The following is a 19099-nucleotide window of genomic DNA, read 5'->3' as shown; positions in this document are numbered from 1 at the left end:
CATCAAATGAGGTGAGGTGTGCAAAGCCCTTTGAAGCTTCCTAATACACATCTGAGCTACCATCACCATGGCTCTCCCCTCGCCTCCTCAGGGACAGCCTGCTTAGGGGCATGGGCTCGGCTAACTGTAAGGGAAGGGGAGCCTCTCCAGGCTGGGGCCTCACTTTATCCAAGAGGCCCAGAGTGGCAAAGCAATGGCCCAAAGTCCCCCAGACATGAAGCAGAAAGAACAGGATTCGAACCGGAGTCCTTGTTGGGACTCAGAACTGGGGGTTCTGGGGCGGTCAGGTGGCTCAGCGAGTAAGAGCACCGGCTCCAGTGTTGGGACGACCTGGAGATCGAATCTCGGGCTCAGACACTCAGCACCACACCCAGAAATAACTGGCCGTGTAACCTTGAGCAAGTTACTTAACCCCGATTGCTTTAAAAAAAAAAAAAAGAACTGGGGGTTCTGTCTCCACAGAATTATAGGCTCCTGGGGGTTTCAGCCGCCCTTCAGTCCAGCCTGACTTCCTGTCACCAGCCCCAAGACAAGGGCCTCCCTTCCTGGTACTGAGTCTCGTGCCCAGCTCCCGGTGCCCTGTGACCCAGCGCTCTGGCTCTGGGCTGTCGGGGGCCTGCAGGCGCCCCTCCTGCCTCAGTAGGCCCTTCAGAACCCTCTTCCCAGCTCATCAGTGACCCTGCAGTCACCCAGAGATGGATGGGCAGAGGCTCTGCCATTGCTGAGGAAGCCCCAGGGGTGCTATGGTGAAAGCCCCCTGGCGTGGGCATCAGAACCTCTCCCATTGCCTAGACAGGTACCTGCCGGGAAGTCCCTTCAGCTGAGGGAGGGCTGATGGTTCTGAGCCTCGGTGTCCCAGCCCCTGAAAAGGGGACGTTAACACTGGTATAGCAGCAGCTAACAGGAATGACAGCTGGCATTTACGTGGCACTTTCAGGCTGGCAGAGGGCTTTACAAACGTTCTCATTTTACTCTCTGAACAATCCTGGGAAGTGGGTGCTACTATTAACTCCATTTTACAGGTGAGGAAGCTGAGGCAGAAATTAAGTGGCTTCCTTTGGGTCACACAGCTAAGCAGGTGTCTCAGGCTGGATTTGCACTCAGGTCTCCAAGCCTAGCAGGGGAAGGGAGGAAAGAGTTAAGTATTTATAAAGCACCTGCTAAATGCATAGATCCTCAAAGCCACCCTGGAAGGTAGGTGCCATTGTGATTCCCATTTTACAGAGAAGGAAACTGTGGCAGGAGTTAAGCCTGGGGTCACACATCAGAGTAAATGTCTGAGGCTGGATTTGAACTCAGATCTTCCTGACTCTGGGTCCAGCACTCTACCCACTTCCTCCTGTCTTCCCCAGAGGGATAGAGCAAGGGGATCATTTTGCATGTTTGTATTATACAAAAGTAAGGCAGCGTGTAACAGCCTTTATTATGAGGGAGGAGAGGGAAAGACAGAGAGTGCAGTGGATGCAGCGCTGGTCCTGGAGGCAGGAAGACTCATCTCCCTGAGTTCAGATCTCGCTAACTGTGTGACCCTGGGCATGTCACTGAACCCTGCCTGCCTCAGTTTCCCATCTGTAAAATGAGTTGGAGAAGGAAATGGCAAACCTCTCCAGAATCTCTGCGAAGAAGATCCCGTGGTCATGAGAAATCACACGACTGAAAAATGTCTCAACAAAAACAGCAGACAGAAGGTCTCTTCTTGGAGGGTTTCAGGTTGAGAATTGGAAGGGACCCCACAGGCCGTTGGGGCCAGCCCCAGAGGAGCAGACCGAGGCCTGGGGACTTCAGTGTGGTGATCAAGGTCACAGAGTTAGTCTACCCCAGAGACTGGGAGGGATCTTAGGGGGCACCGAGTCCAGCTGTCTCACCTTAGAGGTCAGCACACTGACGCAGAAAGACCTGCAACGTGGGTCCTGTGCCTCCAGAGGCAGCTCTAGTCACTGCCCCACACTACCTTTGGGATTTCAACTCAGGTCCCAAGACTCCCAGGGCCTGTGTACTGATTTAAATCATGCTCAGACCCTTCCCTGCAGATAGGATTTAAAAGAATCCCAGAATTTCAGAGCTCAGAGGGGCTTTAGTGACAACCTTTTTCAACTCCGTTGTTTTGAGGCAGGAATTTGCCCAAGGACAGCGATGTTCCCCACAAAGGGGCCCTGGGGCTCAGCAGGACAGGGCCCCCTGTCTCCTAGCACAGCCTGGGCTGCTATTATAGAACAGGCTGATTTGGGGAGGAAAGTCCCAACAGAAACGGTGTGGGGGGAGAGGGCACTGGTCACCACTTAATGGTCGGCATTAAGCGCTTACCTGGGACCTTCCGCCTTGACCAACTGATCATCTTTTCTATATATGGAGGATTCAGTTCCATTGAATTGAACACATACATTCACTGATGGCCTGTTCTGTACGAGTCACCAGATTATGCAATGCATTGGGCAGAGGGAAATTAAAATAGAAGATGGCATTACCCTCAGGGAGGGTTGCCTCAAACCTACAAAGTAAGACAGAATCGGGGAGAGCCCGCAGTGCAGAGGGGTGGGCAGTGAGGGCAGGAGGGGACCTGGGTTCATGAGTATGCACAGGAAGGAGACTTTGTTTCTCCAGGTGAGAAGTGTTTAACCAGAGGTATCGGCAGGAGAAAGAGAAAGGAGGAAATGGATTCAGGAGGCAGAATGAATGGTACTTAATAAGAATTAATTCTAAGTGTCTAAGCGCTGGGAAGAGGGTACCGCTGATAAAAAGAGCAAAGTCAGATGGAAAAATTAATGAAAAATGGGCCCTTGGAATTCATCAGGTTCCATCCCCTAACTTTACAGATGAGGAGACTGAGGCACTGGGTGTTAGGTGACTTACCCAGGGTCACCAGGCCAGCCAGGATTTGCACCCAAAGAAGGGCAGAGTTCCACTCACCATTAGATGGGTCGTCCCCATAGTTTTTGTGAGATGGCGCGTACAGGAACATCAGCGCGAAGACGTACAGGTTCCACATGCCGTAGATGCCGGTAAAAAAGGCGCTGTTCACCTGGACTGTGACGCCTCCCCATTTCCAGTGGCCTTCGGTCACCTGTCAAGGAATAGAAAGCACATGTGGTCAGAGCGGACCAAAAGCAAGACTGCCATCTCCTGCCTGGGCTTGGCAAGCTGTGTGACTCATCCATGAAGTAGGCCCGTAAATGCCTGAGGAATTGCACCTCCCAGGTCTGTAGTGACACACAATAGAAACAATGCGTGTAAAGGGTTGTCTAAGTCCTTCAGGACAATCCAAGGAACACTGCTTAAGGGCACGCAGAAGCAGCAATGAAGTGGGCCTTCCCTTAAGGTCTATGCTCTAGCCTCAAATGTGGCAGGAATCCCAGCTGTTATTGTCATCACGAAATGCTCTAACCATGGCGTGTCCTAACTGACGAGCCAGAATAAACCTGATCTCCTGGTTCTGGCATTCAGTGTCAGGCAGACCTACCTTTCCGGTCAATCTCACCCTCCTCTTCACCCAGGACCTTAGGAGTAAATATTAATAGCTGGAAAAGACCTTGAGTCCAAGACCCAGAGAGGGCCTTGCCAGAGTCATCAAATATCTGAGGCAGAATTGGAACCCAGATCTTCCCATCTCCAAATTCTGCAATATTCACTGCCTCACAATGTCTTCTCCCAAGCAGGCTAGGTGTCATTTCCTATCTCGGCCTCCGTTCCCATCCTTCACTTATTCTTGGAAAACCCTCCCTCCCATCTCTGGCTGCTGAAATCCTACCTGCCCTTCGAGGTCCAGCACAGAGCCTATTTGCTCCATAAAGGCTCCCCTTCGGTTACTGTCTGCACTTACTAAGGTAATTACATGGATCTGTGAGCCCCTCAGAGGACATACACCTCTTCCACACATCAGGGCTATTGTATTTTAACCTGGAGGGCATTGATTTGTGTCTCTGTCTTATCTCCTGCTTTTAGACAGTAAGTTCTCTGAGGACAAGGACTGGATCTCATCTATCTTGCCTGGTACACTGCAGGAATATAATAAATGTTTCATCTCTAGTGCCTGAAAGAGCACTCTGCACAGCGGTCTGGGCCTACGAGTCCATCTCTTATGGGAAACTTCCCTCCAGGATCCTTCTTCCACTGATATTGGCCAGCTGCACCCCCTGCAAAAATGGCTAATGAAGCATGGCTTGTGCCCAAGATGGGGCATCCAGAGAAGCACAGGAAGGTTTTCACCAACTGATGCACAGTGAAGGACGCAGATCCAGGGCAAGACACATGTGAGCACCACAGTGTAAAGGGAGAGACTATCCACAAATACAGAACCTGACTGTTGTGGCATCACAAGGGCTAAGCCTGGTGTGAAGAAAAGGAGGAGAAGGTCCTTCACCCCCCACCATCCTGTTCAAAGGTGACGGACCGTGAGGTGGAATATTGCATACAATGTTGGACTTTTACAATGTTGGCTAGTTTTACTGAACAAATGGAGCCCCTTTGAGACTATTTCCAGTTTTGCCTATCTCTCTCTTATTTGTACATAATTAATATGTTCCCTACTTGGGGGCAGGGATGGCTTTTACCTTTGTTTGCTTTCTGAGTCTTAGCAAGTACCGGGCACATATTAGGTGCTTAATAAATGCTGGCTGGCTTGATTTCTTTATTATAAAGGATTACTTGCTAGGATGGGATGGGAGGTGAGACACATAGGGCTATGTGGGTGGTACAAAAACCAAAGATATCAACAACAATGAATTGAAAATAACAGGCCTTTACAAAAGCAACTCATTGATAAGTTAGTCTTAGAGAGCTCTCTGGGGACACTGAATGAGTGAAATGACTTGTATGTGTCAGCGGCAGGATTTGAACACAGGCCTTCCTGATCCCACGGCCAGCTCTCTGTCCCCTCCATTCTACTAAGCCATCTCTGGCTTTGTGCACAGCAGCCACTTACATTTTTTCTGTTGTTGGACTGAAAAAAATTCCAGGGCACACAGCAACAAGAGTGAATGAGCTCTCCTAGGTGCAGTGAAAGGACCCATGTCCAGCTATCTATTCTGATGGGAATTCAGTAGAGAAGCAGGGTCGCCTGGTGGCTGCACCCTAGGGGGCATGGCTAGATAAAGGTGCAGAAGGGCCATCAGAGGGCTGGGGCGGCGCCTTCCTTCACTCCTACACTCAAGGGGGTGCACACCCCTAGCAATCTCCCCTCTCCAGAGGCACAAGCACAGGATTCTTCCTAATCCCTTCATTCATTCATCCTCCAGGTCCTGCCACCTAGCCTGGGACTGCCCCGAGGTTCCCTCTCCACACGCTCTCCCTCTATGACCTCACTGGTTCCCATAAGTTCGATGATAGTCTCCATCCAGAGGATTCCAAGAGCTGGAGGTCTCTCCCTGGTCTTTCTCGAGCTCTACTCCCACGTCACAAACTGCCTATTGGACACTTTGAACAGAAAGTTCTGGGGGCATCTCAAATGCTCTGTTCAAAACAGAACTCATTGTTCTTCCCCACACCATTTCTGTCAAGAACCTTTGCATCCTTCCTGTCACAGAACTATGAAATCACCTTGGCTCCCCACTCTCATTTTGGGCGCTCCCATGCCCAGCTTGTTGGTTGTCTCTCCCAAACACCGCCGGCACGGTGTCACCTCCCCTCCACTGACCTGGCCAATGCAGACACCCAACTCCAGACTCTCATGCCCCTCTCACCCTGCCTCAGTTTCCCTGCCTCCAATCCAGCCTCCACAGAGCCCCCAAAATGATTTTCCTAAGGTGGAAATCTGACTGTTTCACCCAGTAAACCCAGACCAGTCAGTCACACTCTACTGACTCTACTATCTTTAGGATCGAATACAGAGAGTCCCAAAATTCTTAGTGCAGATGTTAGCTAATAAAGCTTCAAGCTGCACTAAGATTTCTGGGATGCTCTGTATAAAAATCATCTTGGTAAGTGAGATTCTTGACAATCTGGCCTCTTACTTCTCTTCCAGTCTCCTTACACATTGCTGTCTTCTGTGATTCAGCCCATCTGGTCCACTCAGTGCTTGGTACACTCGACTCCATTTCCTGCTGCCAAACCTTTGCTGTCCCCAGCACCTAGAATGCTCTCAGCTCCTTCTTTCAAAATCTCTCTCTTCCTTCAAGACTCACTTCAAGCAGTTCCTTCTCCATGAAGCCTTTCCTTATTCTCCCAGATGCTGGCGGCTGCCCTTCCCAAACTACTCATTGTGTAGAGATATAAACATATCGGATGGTGCGTGTCCCCACTGCTTCCCCATTATGCTCTGTAAGCCCCCTTCTTAGGGGCAGGCTGCACTTTGGTCTTTGTGGTCCCTATCACATAGAAGGTGTTTAATTGATGGGTGTTGACTGATTTAGTCCAACCTATGCAGAAAAAGAATCCCTCCTATCAATGTTCGCCTGACGTGGGGTCATTGATTCTCAGCTGAAGACCTCCAAAGAGGGGAATCCTCCTTCCACTTTGGGGCAGTGTGCATTTTTCCCTAATGTGAGTCTAAACTGACTGCTTTGCACCTTCTAACCACTGTTCTTGGTTCTGTCCTCTTAGGCCAGAGGGAACAAGGCTTATTCTTCCTCCACCAGACACCCCTTCACCCTGAGGACAGTGATTGCGTCCTCCCTGAATCTCCTCTTCTCCAGGCCAGTCAGCCCCAGCTCCGTCAAACAATGCTCAGGTGACATGGCTCAAGGCCCTTCCCCATCTTGGCTGGTCCCTCTGAGTGCTCTCCCTCAGAAGCCCCTTCTTAAGTCTTGGTGTACAGAACTCAATGCAGCTCTCCAGAGGAGGTCTGATCAGGCACAGACCCTCCCCTCCTCGAAGCTACAACCATGTCTCATTGGCTTTGTTGGCTGCCACAGGCTGTCTCAAGTCTTGACTCAGAGTCCTAGAATTACAGACCTGGAACATTCCTTGGCAGCCATTTAGTCTATAAAAGACCCACTATCACATACCTGAGAAGTGGCCATTCAGCATCCCTTGACTTTAAACTTCACGGAGTTTGAAAATCTTACAACTGAAGCCCTGAAAGGAGGCCAATCCCTACATTTTACAGGGATGAGACAACCTGGGTCGAGAGAGTTGCTGTGAATTAGGGACTTGGAATTCTGAAGACTCAGGCAGATTCCCAGCTCGGCTGCACATTGGCCGTGTAACCCTGGGCAAACAGCTCCATCACCCATTGCAAGCTCCAGCCAGATTCCCCAGCTCAGGAAGTTCTGCTGGCTCCTTCTTACCTGCAGGGTAAACTGCAAACTCCTCCTTCACAATCCGGCTCCAGCTACCTGATCTGATCCCCCCATGGGACACTCCCTTCCCATCTCTGCACCTTTGAATGGGCTGTTTCCTATGTCTGTGATGAATTCCCTCCTTAGCCACAACTCACAAAAGTTAATCAATCGATAAACTTTGATATATTCATCACCTACTATGTACCAGGCACTGTGCTGAGCACTGTGGATGCAAAAAGAGACAAGAGAGAGTCCTGCCCTCAAGAAGCTTAGAGTCTAAAAATGGGGGAGACAACAAGCCGACACATCTATAGAAAAGCAGGCTTTATACAGGATAAACAGAGGGAAGGCACTAGAATTAAGCGGGGTTGGGGAAAGCTTCCTGCAGAACGTGGAATTTGAGTTGGGGGACTCAGCTCCCTCCAAAGCCCAATTCAAGTGCACTCCTCCAGTGAGCCTTTCCTGACCGGCTCCCACCCCATCCCCTACCACCAGTTACTGCCAGAAATTAGTGTGTAGATTTTATATTTCATTTTCTATGTACATGTTACTTTCCCCAACACAATTTCCTTGAGAGCAGCGGTTGTTTCTTTTGTCTTTGTCCTCTTATTCCCTAGCACTGTCCCTGGCACAGTGTGCACTTAATACTTGTCCAATGAAAGAATGAAGGGCGGTGACTGTGGAGTAAACACCTCCCATCTCCTCCTGCTCAGCATGGCACCGAGTGCCTAGGGGCAGTCAGGCGTAGTGGAAAGAACCCTAGTCACTCATGGAGAGGTTGTGGGTTCCGGGATCTGCCCCTTACTCTATCTATGACCTCAAGCAGGTCACCTTTTACCTCTAAACTACAGTTTTCTTGGCTGTGAAACGAGAACATAAATGTCTGACCAATCCCATAGATTGGTGTGCTCTGCAATCTTGAAAGTCCTGCATTTGCAGGTGTGTGATTTTTAGTATACATGCTTAATACAGAGACTCATCTGGACTTGGAGGGACCAAAGAGGCCAGCTAGTCCAACCCCCTTATTTTCTACACAAAGAAGAGGTCGGATAACTTTCCTTTGGTTGCATTGAGGACAAGGGGAAGCTGGGATTTGAACTCTGAAGTCTAGAGTCCCTTCCACAGGCACCATTTTGCCTCCTAACTCAAGAAGGACAAAGGTAATTTTGCAATACAGACCTACTGGGTGGAATCGCACACTGAGATCTGTTTTTGTTTTTAATGTTTCCTCAGCTTCTTTGTCTGAAGGGGGTGGGCTAGATGAACTCTGAGGTCCCTCCCAGCTCTAAACATTATGACCAAGAAGTTTAGGCGCCTCCCATTTTTTTGATGCTTTAAATATGAAATGTTTGAATGCTGCTCTCCTTCCCTGACATTATCTGTATCTCAAGTTGATACTTTTAGACATTGATTCATACTGTACAAATATAGATACAGCTCCATATGTATAGAAAGTTGGAACCTACTTCAATAGCTACCAGAGAAACTCTGGACTCAAAGTGAAGGAGAAGGATGAGAATAAACAGAGAGACAAATGTAAAAATAAAGGCTACTGACGTGTGCCGAAGGGTTATTTCCTTTGTAATCTTGCTTCCAACTGTACTTCTATATTACCTCACAGGGAGTAACTAGTCACTATTTTATACTGCTATTTTAACAAAGTTATATTTTTCAAGGAAAAATGCCATTCAGTTTCCTTATTTTTAAATTAAGGGAGAACACAAGAATAGATGAACAGCAAGGTTCTTTGTGGCTTTTATACTGTCCCATGATTTTAAACATATTGAGTCTAGGTGCCTCACCTTGCCTCTCAGATAATCATGGCTGGGAGCGGGCTAAGTGCTCTCACTGCCCACTCATTCCCTAGTATCCCCTGGTTACAGCTACCAAAAATTCAGGCACCGTACCCAGGAGGAAGTAATCTGTCAGTAGACATGTACGGAGAGCCTACTAAGTGCCAAGTACTGTGCTACTGGGATATAAAAAAAAAAGACAGTCCTTGCCTTCAAGGAGCTCATGGTCTAAAATCAAAGCTACCAAGTAATAACAACCTCTCAGTCTCACTGGCTTTGACGTTTCAGAAAGGTAAGGTGACTAACCTTCCCCAGGCTAATGCATTCATTCACCTTGGCAAATTTAATTTCTGGAAATCGCATTTTCCCCATTATGAGATTTGGAGGTAGAGAGCCTGTGTTCCAATCTCTGTGTTCCAATTTTCATTTACTACCTTGTATAACCTTGTGCAAAGAACTTCATCTGTCAACCTGGGCTTCAGCTTTCTGTGTAGAACAAAAGGGATGCATGAGCTGCCCCCTCCTAGCTCAAAGCCCTATGACGCCATCTGTGACCGCTTGTACAGAGTCGCGCACTGGGATGTGGAAGGCACCCAGGACGACGAGGCGTCAGAAGGCCTCGGCTCAATTTAACCTGACAGACATTTATTAAGAGCCTGCCACTTTTTTTGTACTTTATTATTTTTGGTTTGGGGTTTTTGGTCTGTGATTTTCTTTGTAATATGGTTAATATAAAGATATTTCTCATGACTGCACAAGTATAATCTATTTTAAATTGTTTTCCTTCTCAGAGAGAGGGGAGAGGAAGAAGGCAGAGAATTGAAATTTTTAGAAAACCAATGTTAAAATGTTTTGTTTACACGTAATTGAGAAAAAATTAGATTAAATTTTAAAACAAAGTGATACTTTTTAAAAAGAGCCTACTATGTGCCAGAAACTTTGCTTGGTATGAGGGATACTAAGAAAATGATCTCTGTTATCCAAGAACTGACATGCTACTAGGTTCTCAAGCACCACCTCTGCCACTGACTAGACCTACATGACCCTGGGCAAATCATAGCAACTCTCCGGGCTTAATCACCTCCTCTGTAAAATGGGAATAATCATTCTTCTACCACCACCCTCAAAGGCAGAGACAGTATGATATAGCGAATAGAAAGTCAGCCTCAGAACCAGGAAGATCTGGTGTACCAGTAAGTCAACAAACATTTACTACGTGCTTACTATGGGCCAAGTCCTGAGCTGGACACTTGGGATTTGAAGGAACCCTCAAGCAATTTCCATTCTCACAGGGAAGGTAACACCTGCATAACTGTATATATACAGAGTGGCTGAAAGGGAATCTTAGTGAAGGGGCACAAGGAAAGCCCTTCTGCATGATGCATTCTCTGGCCTGGGTTTTGGAGGAATCCCAAAGGTAGGTGGGAGAAGGGAGAGCATGCCTGGCTAGCCCAGACCCCCAGGAAGGGGATCCAGAGACAGAACGTTCAGGGCAGGGACAGCCCAAGCATTGTACAGGAATGGAGGTAGGAAGAAGGGTCAGCTATAGAGTCAGAGAGAACTTCTATTTTATTCTGGAGGTAAGAACTGACAATTTTTATTAAATTAGTAAAGAAGTTAATTCAGACTATTCATTAGAAGGTCAAATACTAAAGCTGAAATACTTTGACCACATAATGAGAAAACGGGACTCATCGGAAAAGACCCTGATGTTGGGAAAGGCAGAAGAAAAAGGGGGTGACAGAGGATACAGTGCCATGGAAACATTGCCGATGAGCTTAGACAAGTTTGGGGGGATGGTAGAGGACAGAAGGCATGCTACAGTTCAGAGGGTCACTAAGACTCAGACATGACTGAAGCACAACAAGAGGGAACCATGGGCGTTCACCGAAGAGGGAGGGCAATGTGGCCAGATCCCCGCCTTAGGAAGATCACTTGGGGAGCTGTGTGGAAGACAGATCAGAGTGGGGCAGGGAGGTAGCAATGGGCAAGCCAGGAGGAGAGCACACAAGCAATTGATTTAGTGACTCAGATTCCTTCCTATGTGTCTGTGTAAACGCCTACTTTACTTTGCATATGTCCACTGAATAAAGATTCTTCTCCTCATGGATGAATGAAATGAGTGAGCACTGGCCTGAAGCCCAGGAAGACTTGGGCTCAATCCTGCCCCTGAGCCCAAGGCTGTGGTACAACCTCTCAGGGCCTTCCAGGCACCTCAGGCCTCTAAGGGCAGAAAAGGGCGCTGGCCTGCATTAGTAAAGGGCATTTCCTGTGCCTCATTTAGGAGTCCCCATAGTAATGAAACCAGTGGTCTACACTCCACCCAACTATCGCCCTCACAGGGCGACTGGGAGCAAAACACTTTGTAAACTGTAAAGCTATATTTAAACAAATTATTATTGTTGTTAAAAAATGTTCATTTATTTGACTAGAGGCAAGTACAGGCTCCTTTCTCTAAGAAGGAAAAAAAAAATCCAAACACTTTTTGGGGGGCTAATTTCATACAGCATTTAAAATTCTGCAAAGGCCTTAACACACCATGCCATTTGATTCTATGATGTAGGCAGAAACCATTACTGTCCCCATTTTACAGATGAGAAAACTGATGGACTATTTCTATGGAATGTGTCCCATGTACAATGCAGCAAAGGAGAAGAGGCCTTTGGGAATTTGCCTGGGTGGGATCTGACCTGGAACTTCATGCCAGCCCAGCCAGGCTTACCATCATGAAGGTCAGTGATCTTCTCCATGCATCACATGCATGCTCTCTGATCCTCCCGCCTGAAGAGCCTGGCTGCTGCGTTTGCAGTCTTGAAAAATGTCAGGCCTTTAAAAGCCCGACTACAAAGCCCTCGGGGTCACTGCATTCTCCAGCCCCTCCCTCGGCCCCTCATTCTAGGTCACCCGGCTTTAAGATTCTTCTTGAATTCGATTTCATGCAGCTTAAAGCCCAGGCAAGCTCTCCCAGCAAGCAGTGGGACACAATGAGGTTTTTTTAGAAACATTCCTTTCCCTGAGGGCTGGGATCCATTTCAAAAAGTTACTGAACGGGTCCTTCTTTTAGGTGAGATCACCACCGAGACTACTCGAAAACGGTATTAAAAAAAAAATCCTGTAATGACTCTGTTAAAACATTACCTGGGAGACATCTCGTTATGCCCGAAAATGTCTGAGATGTCTATAAATAAACCTTAAAAAAAACAGCAGGAAGAATGTAAGGAACTAATGGAATCTGAAATGTACCTCCCGCTCCTCTCCTTCAGCCAAAATCCACCCTGGATAATTTTCGTACTAGATATAAAAAGACAGACAAGGGACAGCCGCGAGACAGGAAACATGGTGGAGATGGAATATTAATCTTTTCCAAACTTCACCCACCAGCTGAGGTCCCTTGAAGGCTGGCCTCCTTTACTTGAAAAGTCACACTAATTGAACATTTAGAAGATTAAGACCAAGCAATAATGCATTGTTTTAAAAAGAAGCAGAGAGTTCCCTTTGGCTCTTGGGGAGAAAAGTCCTTTGCCATGAGAGGAGCTGAGGCTCATGGGGGAAATTGACTTCTTCTGGATCAAGCAGTGGAAATCGACCTTTTCTCCATCGATTCTGGTGCAAATGTGGCCTTATCTCCCCAATTCTTCCCCTGCCCTCTGGGGCTGAGGGAAACCTAGAGAGGAATGATGGGCTGCCTTGGGAAGTGGAGGGGTGGACTTCAAGACAAAGCTGGATGACTAAATTTCAGGAGCACTACAAAGATTTGGGGTTGACTCAATGGCCCCTGGATCCCTCAATGCTGAGACTCTGTAATCCTTCATCTTCTGTTTTCTGAAAAGCAAGATGATTAAAGAGCCTTGGAGGTCCCCCTTAGCTTTCAATCAGTGAGACTTTAATTGTGTGATTTGAGACCAGGTTTGTGAGAAAACTAGTCAAGGGGTGGGCTGGGGAAGAAAAACGAGAACTCCAGAGCTGTTCTTTCTCTTTTTCTATTCCTAGTCAATCATGATAGTTCTCTTGATCTTGAAAGAGTACCAGATCGGACCTGGTCCAAACACAACTCTGCCACTCACTATCTGGATAACCTTGGGAACAGTGCTTTGTCTCTCTGGCCTCAGTTTCCCCATCTGTAAAATGAAGATATTGGATTAGCTGGCTTTTGAAGTCCCTTCTACCTCTGAACTTCTTTGACTCTAGGCCAGGGACTCAACCTTTTTTGTGTCCTGGCAGTCAGGGGAAGTCTATGAACTCCACAGACTCATGTTTTTGAATACATTAAAAAAAAACACCACAGGATAGTTATTAAAATTCAGTTATCCAAAAAACAAAAACCAAAAAGAGTTCATAGACCCCAGATTAAGTAGCCGGGTTTAACTCTCTCAATCTCAAAGCCTTAGGAGCCTAGAACCCAGCATTCTGGGATGTAGGAGCAAGGGATTTGGTGAAATTCAGGTCATTGTGTACACACTCGCATTTGACACAGCTAGATGCTGGAAATTTCATTCATGATTTAGGACACAATCCTTCCCTACACTCTGGGTCACCAGAGAATGTCCCAAGGTGTCCTGAGGTTTGATAAATAAACATTAGGGACAAAGACAGGGCTGCTCTAGGCTAGGACAGATGCTACCTAAGGGAAATACTTGATAGAGCATCAGTGTTCCCATATGCAGCCTCTCCAGAGTCAGGGACAGGAAGATGCCTGGTGGAAGCAGCCAGTGGAGCTCATACAGTGCCCATGGCCCCTGGGGATTTCGTATAGTGCCGATTGGGCACTGGACACGTAGGCAGGTGTTTCAATCTTGAAAATTTCCTCAGCTATAAAACGGGAATAGTAACAGCACCTCCCTCATAGTAACAAAATGAGATAATATCTTAAGCCCAGAATGGCAGGACTCTTCATTGTCTCCTCAATAGAGATGAAATTACAAGTATTTGTTAAGGGCCTACTTTGTACCAGGCACTTCTATGCCATTTACAAATATAATCCCATTTGGTCCTCACCACAACTCTGGGAGGCAAATGCTGTTATCCCCACTTTACAGATGAGGAAACTGAGGCCATCAGAGGTCAAGGGACTTGCACAGGGTCACACAGCTAGGAAGTACTTGAACTTAAGTATTCTTGAATCTAGGCCCAGAGCTCTACCCATTACACCATCTACAAAATAATCTGTATTGTAAAGGATCTTGTGTTCTAACGGGGGAGGCCACAAGTACATAAAAAATAAATGGCACAAGCATTAAGTTAATAGGAACACACAGAGTCATCAAATACAAGATAGTTTAGGACAGAGAGCGCTAGCAGTTTGGGAGAACAGGAAAAGCATCACGAGGAAGATGGTGTATAAGCTGAAAGGATCTCTGTGAAGCAGAGGGAGAGATGGGGTGATTTCCTGGCACAGGCAGCAGTCATTACAAAGTCAGAGAGGTGTTGTCTTTGACTACCAGAGAGCAGACCAGTGTGAAACAGGGGGTATCGGACAGGAAAGCTGGACAAGTGAGCTGGGCCCAGGCTGTGAGGAGCTTTAAAAGCTAAATGGAGGAATTTCTACTTTACCTACAGACAACAGGAAGCTACTGGAGGTGTCTGTGTAGGGGAGTGGCTGGTCAGGTCTGGGCTCAAGGAAGATTTCTCCCTCAACAACATTTAGGAAAGGATAAAGGTAAAAAAAGGAAGCAGGCAGGCTATGAATAGGCTGCTGCAGTGATCAAAGTGACTGCTCTTTATTTAGACAGATGCAAAAGCACTCACCCAAGCACCCTGTTTATTCCGTGAGGTCTCAGGAAGACGCCCTTTTCCCTCCCTGAGATGAAGCGGCATTCATTCATTCATGCATTCATTCATTCATTCCACAAACACGTAATAAATGTCTACTGAAGGCAGATAACTATGTGAGAGGCCGGAAGAATACGAACTTCAGGTAAGATAATGTCTCTTCTCTTGTGGAATTGATAATGGGGGAGGGAGACAGGCCACCAGCATCAATAACCGTGATGCCCGATGTTGAGTACAGGAGAGGGATGCAAAGCAAACTGCTTTTGAGGAAAATACAGGCCTCATGTACAACAAAATGATGCCAGCAACTCTTTTGTGGCAACAGAGAATCAGCCATGAAGGAGATGCACATCCGCTGGGCAATGGCCAAAGAAATAGCAGGCCTGGAACATAATGGGATGGTACCGAAGGATAAGAAATAAGGGAGAGGGAGAAGAAGGGAAAGGCTCCTATGAACTGCGAAGTAAGGAGAACCAGGAAAGGAACATGCCCAGTGACTACTGACCAATGTGGGAAGCTCAGTCACGGCCTGTTTTCACTATTATCAGCAGCAGCATTCTATGATTCAGCACTGCTGTTTAATTTCCTGATCCCCAACTTTGCCCAGGACCTCCAAGGACAGATTCCGAACTAGAAAGGGTCTCAGAGGGTACTGGGGCCTCTGCCCTCATTGCCCAGATGAGGAATTGAGGCCTCAACAGAAGACCCCAGGACATTTAGGAGCAGTCAGGGTTTGAGCCCCAAGCTCCTTCTGCCATCACACCCAGCGGCCTTCAGGGTAGAGGTCCCAAGAGGCTTACCTGGCTAACGATGAAGAAGATGACCGTCATGGCAGCACAAGCCAAGGTGACGAGCATGAGAAACTTGAAGCGGAAAATCAGGCCCTGTTTGGAGGAAGCACAGAGGTCTCTTTCAGGCCCACAAGCAGCAGCCAAAGTGCTGGGTTTCATGCTTTTATGGAAAATGTCTCGGGAGCTTCCAAACACGCCCAAACACCACGTGCAGCACCTCAGTCTCTGCCCTGCCAAGGTCGTGCAGCTAAGCTTCCCTCTGTGCAGGGATAGAAGGCAGGCATTTCCCAGAACCCTTATCTCCTACAAAACAGGGATTCCAGAGACCAGAAAATCAAATGAATAGCAAGTCTCATGGTTAATTTCCCTGCTAAGCTGGTTATGATTCTCTGCAGGGGTCCAAGAAACCAAGCCTGGTTTTCTCTGACATTCTAATGCAATTCTGCTCTGACGATCAGACAGAAATGCACGTGACTGCCAGCATGCCAGGAGCTGACTTCTGAAAAGAGGACCAGGCCTGCCTACAGTTATTTTAATGGTGGCCATGGACACGAGCTTGAAGGATTAGGGGGCTGGGGGTGTGAATTCAGGAAGACCTGGGCTCCTCACATGGTGTCATCAGCACAGTGCTTGGCACACACTGATTCCGAATTCAGTGTTCTGCCCATTGATCCATGATCCCTCCAAACTCAATGGGAGGGGCATAGAGTGCTAGCCGATGAAACGTCATTTCTAAAGTACTTTGGAGACCTTCACATGCTACATAAATGTCCTTACTTGTCATTTACAAACCAGGCTAGCAACATTATTGAGAATTGTTGACTCCCTTTAAGCACAGATCTAACCATGTGATTTCCCAAATCAATAACCTCCAGTGGCTCCCTTATTGCCTCTGGGATAAACTAAACTCCTCTGCTTAGTGTTTTAAAAGCTTTTCACCACCTGCCCCCAGCCTGTCTTTCCAAGATCAATGGACATTATTACGGCCCCTCCAGCCCTCTGTGATTCAGCTAAATTGGCCTTTTCTCTCTGCTCATTACTTGTCATCTGCCATCTCCACATCTTTGTACTGACCAGGCACCATGCCTAGAATGACCTCCCTCCTTAGCTCCACCTCAGAGAGTCCCTCTTCCTTCAGAAGGGAGATGTGCTCAAGTACCACCTTCTACACGAAACCTTTCCTGCCCTCCCCAGGTCCTCAGGATCTCCCTCCCTCCCTAGTGACCTCCTACCTAATGAGGCTGTCTTCATTCTCTTTATATTTATTCCACATATACATATGCACATACATAAATACATTATGTATAATTTAAATATGTTATATATCTGACTATATTCTATATAAATGTATATGCATTTATAATATATGCATATACACACAAATATTTTACTTAAATATATTATATAATTTAAATGTATTCTAGAAACATCTATTTAAAGTATACGAAATATGTAATTTAAATATATCATAAGTATATTATACATCTGAATATATTAGACACAAATATATGCATATATCTCTTATATTTGAATATTTTCTATAGAATTTAAATGTATTCTGTAAATACAACATATTTAAAGTACATGTAATATATAATTTAAATATATCATATAAAATATGGAATTTAAATATATAAACATAGAGATATTCTATATCATTTATACATATACAGACACACATGTATTTGTTGCCTCCCACTCCCACCCCAACAGAATGTCAGTTCCTTGTACACTGGGGTTATTTCATTCGATATATTCATAGCTTAAGGAACAGACCCCCACAGTGGCTACTACACACATACTGGTTGATTGATTTCCACATATTATAACCTTCCAGCTTCATAACAACCCTGGGAGAACAGTAACACTGTTTGTGTGATGCCCATTTTACAGATGAAGTAAACAAGGCTTGGAGAGCCCAAGGTCATATAGTTAGCTAGCGACTGATGGTGGTGGAATGTGGACCCAGTCCCTCGAGATTCAAGGTACCACACTACCTTCATATGAGGTTCCAAAGATGCATGTGCTTCTCCAGGGAGAGCTAGGGCCCCTTGTTCCCCTTCCCTGTGCTCTGTGCCCAGGATTTCCTGGTAACTCTTATCTGCAGTAAGCACAGAATTATAAAGCCCTCTGCCTCATTCTTCACTGATGGTTCTTATTTTCAGAGAGGGCAGAAGAGCCGGTGTTTCTATGAGGCTCTAAGGTTTGCAAAGTGCTTTACAAATCAGATCTCATTTGATCCTCACGACCACCCTGGGAGGTGGGGGCTATTATTATACCCTCCCCCCATTTTGCAGATGAAGAACAGGCTGGCTGAGGTTACACGGTGTGCCCAGGTCACACTCCCAGTCAGTGTCTGAGACAGGCTGGAACTCAGGTCTCTCCACCTCCAAGCCCAGCACTCCTCCCTGGGCCACCAACCTCAGTCAATCCCCCTTGCATGAGGTCTCTGTGCTGGTCCAGTCCATGGCTGGATGCTTAAGTGCTATTGAGATCTGCTCCTCACTCACTCTATGCTGGGTGTCACCCATCCCTCCCTTAGCCCAAGCCCACCCTTGCTGCAAATCCAATAGGGCATCTCGAAAGTTAGATCCTAGAGGAAACAAACCAAGCTGAGAACCTTCTTCCTCTTGGATGATGGAGATGAACCAAGAGGCATGAACCCAGAGAAATCCCTAGATGGAGGCAGACTGGCTCAGTGCTTTCTGAGGTCAGGATGAGGCTCTGAGCTTGCACAGAGACCCCAAAGGGGGCATCAGCCATGTTGTTTGTATAGGGAGGCCAGGGCCACCGGGGCTGGGGACTGGCCAGCTTCCTTCACTTTCCCTTTTAAATGCCTGTGGCACGTGGAGAAGCCTCACCTCGTAGTGCAGCCGGCGAACCTTGCTCATGGCGGGCAGGCTCGACTGCTTCCCGCTGATGTTCCGGAACACCTGGAAGACCATGAAGCAGAGAAACAGGAAGTAGAGGCAGAGGCAGATCCCTGCGACGATGATGAAAGCCATCTGACAGCTCCGAGTAAAGGAAGTGACAAGCCAGATGGGAGAGGCTGAGAGAGCAAAACCCAGGGACTGGCTTCCCTGGGATGGTGCAAATATTGGGTGACTAATCATGACCCTCATGACTATTATTAGAACAGACAGTCAACCAGGCACTGTGCTAAGTGTTGGGAGACAGAGAAAGAACAAAAAACATGCCCTGCCCTCAAAAAGACCTCATGTGACAACTATGTACAAACAGGACATAAACAGGATAAATTGGGCACAAAGGGGGCAGATTTGTGTTATTTCATGAGTTCAGGGAACCCCCCTACACCCACGCAGGTTGGCAGCCTTTCTATAACTTAAAATATTAGAGAGTTGCCTGGGCAGTTAAATGGTTTGCCCAGAGTTGTGCAGCCAGGATGTATCAAAGGCTGGACTTGAACTCAGGTCTTTCTGGTTGCAAGGCAAGCTCTCTATCTGCTAGACCACACTGCCTATATTATCATCATCATCACCATCACCATCATCACCATCATCATCATCATCAC

General features: G+C 47.0%; 1 protein-coding gene across 1 annotated transcript in view; it reads right to left on the bottom strand.

Moving 5' to 3' along the window:
- Positions 1–19099, bottom strand: part of WLS (Wnt ligand secretion mediator) — a 129115-nt gene that overhangs the window by 5298 nt on the left and 104718 nt on the right. Inside the window, exons 9-11 of the mRNA XM_069093373.1 lie at positions 18429–18572; positions 15577–15660; positions 2908–3061 (exon numbers count right to left, since the gene is read on the bottom strand). Of these exons, the coding sequence (XP_068949474.1) occupies positions 2908–3061; positions 15577–15660; positions 18429–18572 (382 nt within the window). The remainder of the gene's footprint in view (positions 1–2907; positions 3062–15576; positions 15661–18428; positions 18573–19099) is intronic.

The sequence above is a fragment of the Petaurus breviceps genome, unplaced genomic scaffold (genome assembly GCF_028583685.1).
Source record: "Petaurus breviceps papuanus isolate PSGF00001 unplaced genomic scaffold, PetGlider_PUasm1.0 208, whole genome shotgun sequence".
Taxonomy (NCBI): Eukaryota; Metazoa; Chordata; class Mammalia; order Diprotodontia; family Petauridae; genus Petaurus; species Petaurus breviceps.
The sequence above is the reverse complement of the archived record's forward strand: the minus strand, read 5'-3'. Positions and strand labels throughout refer to the sequence as shown.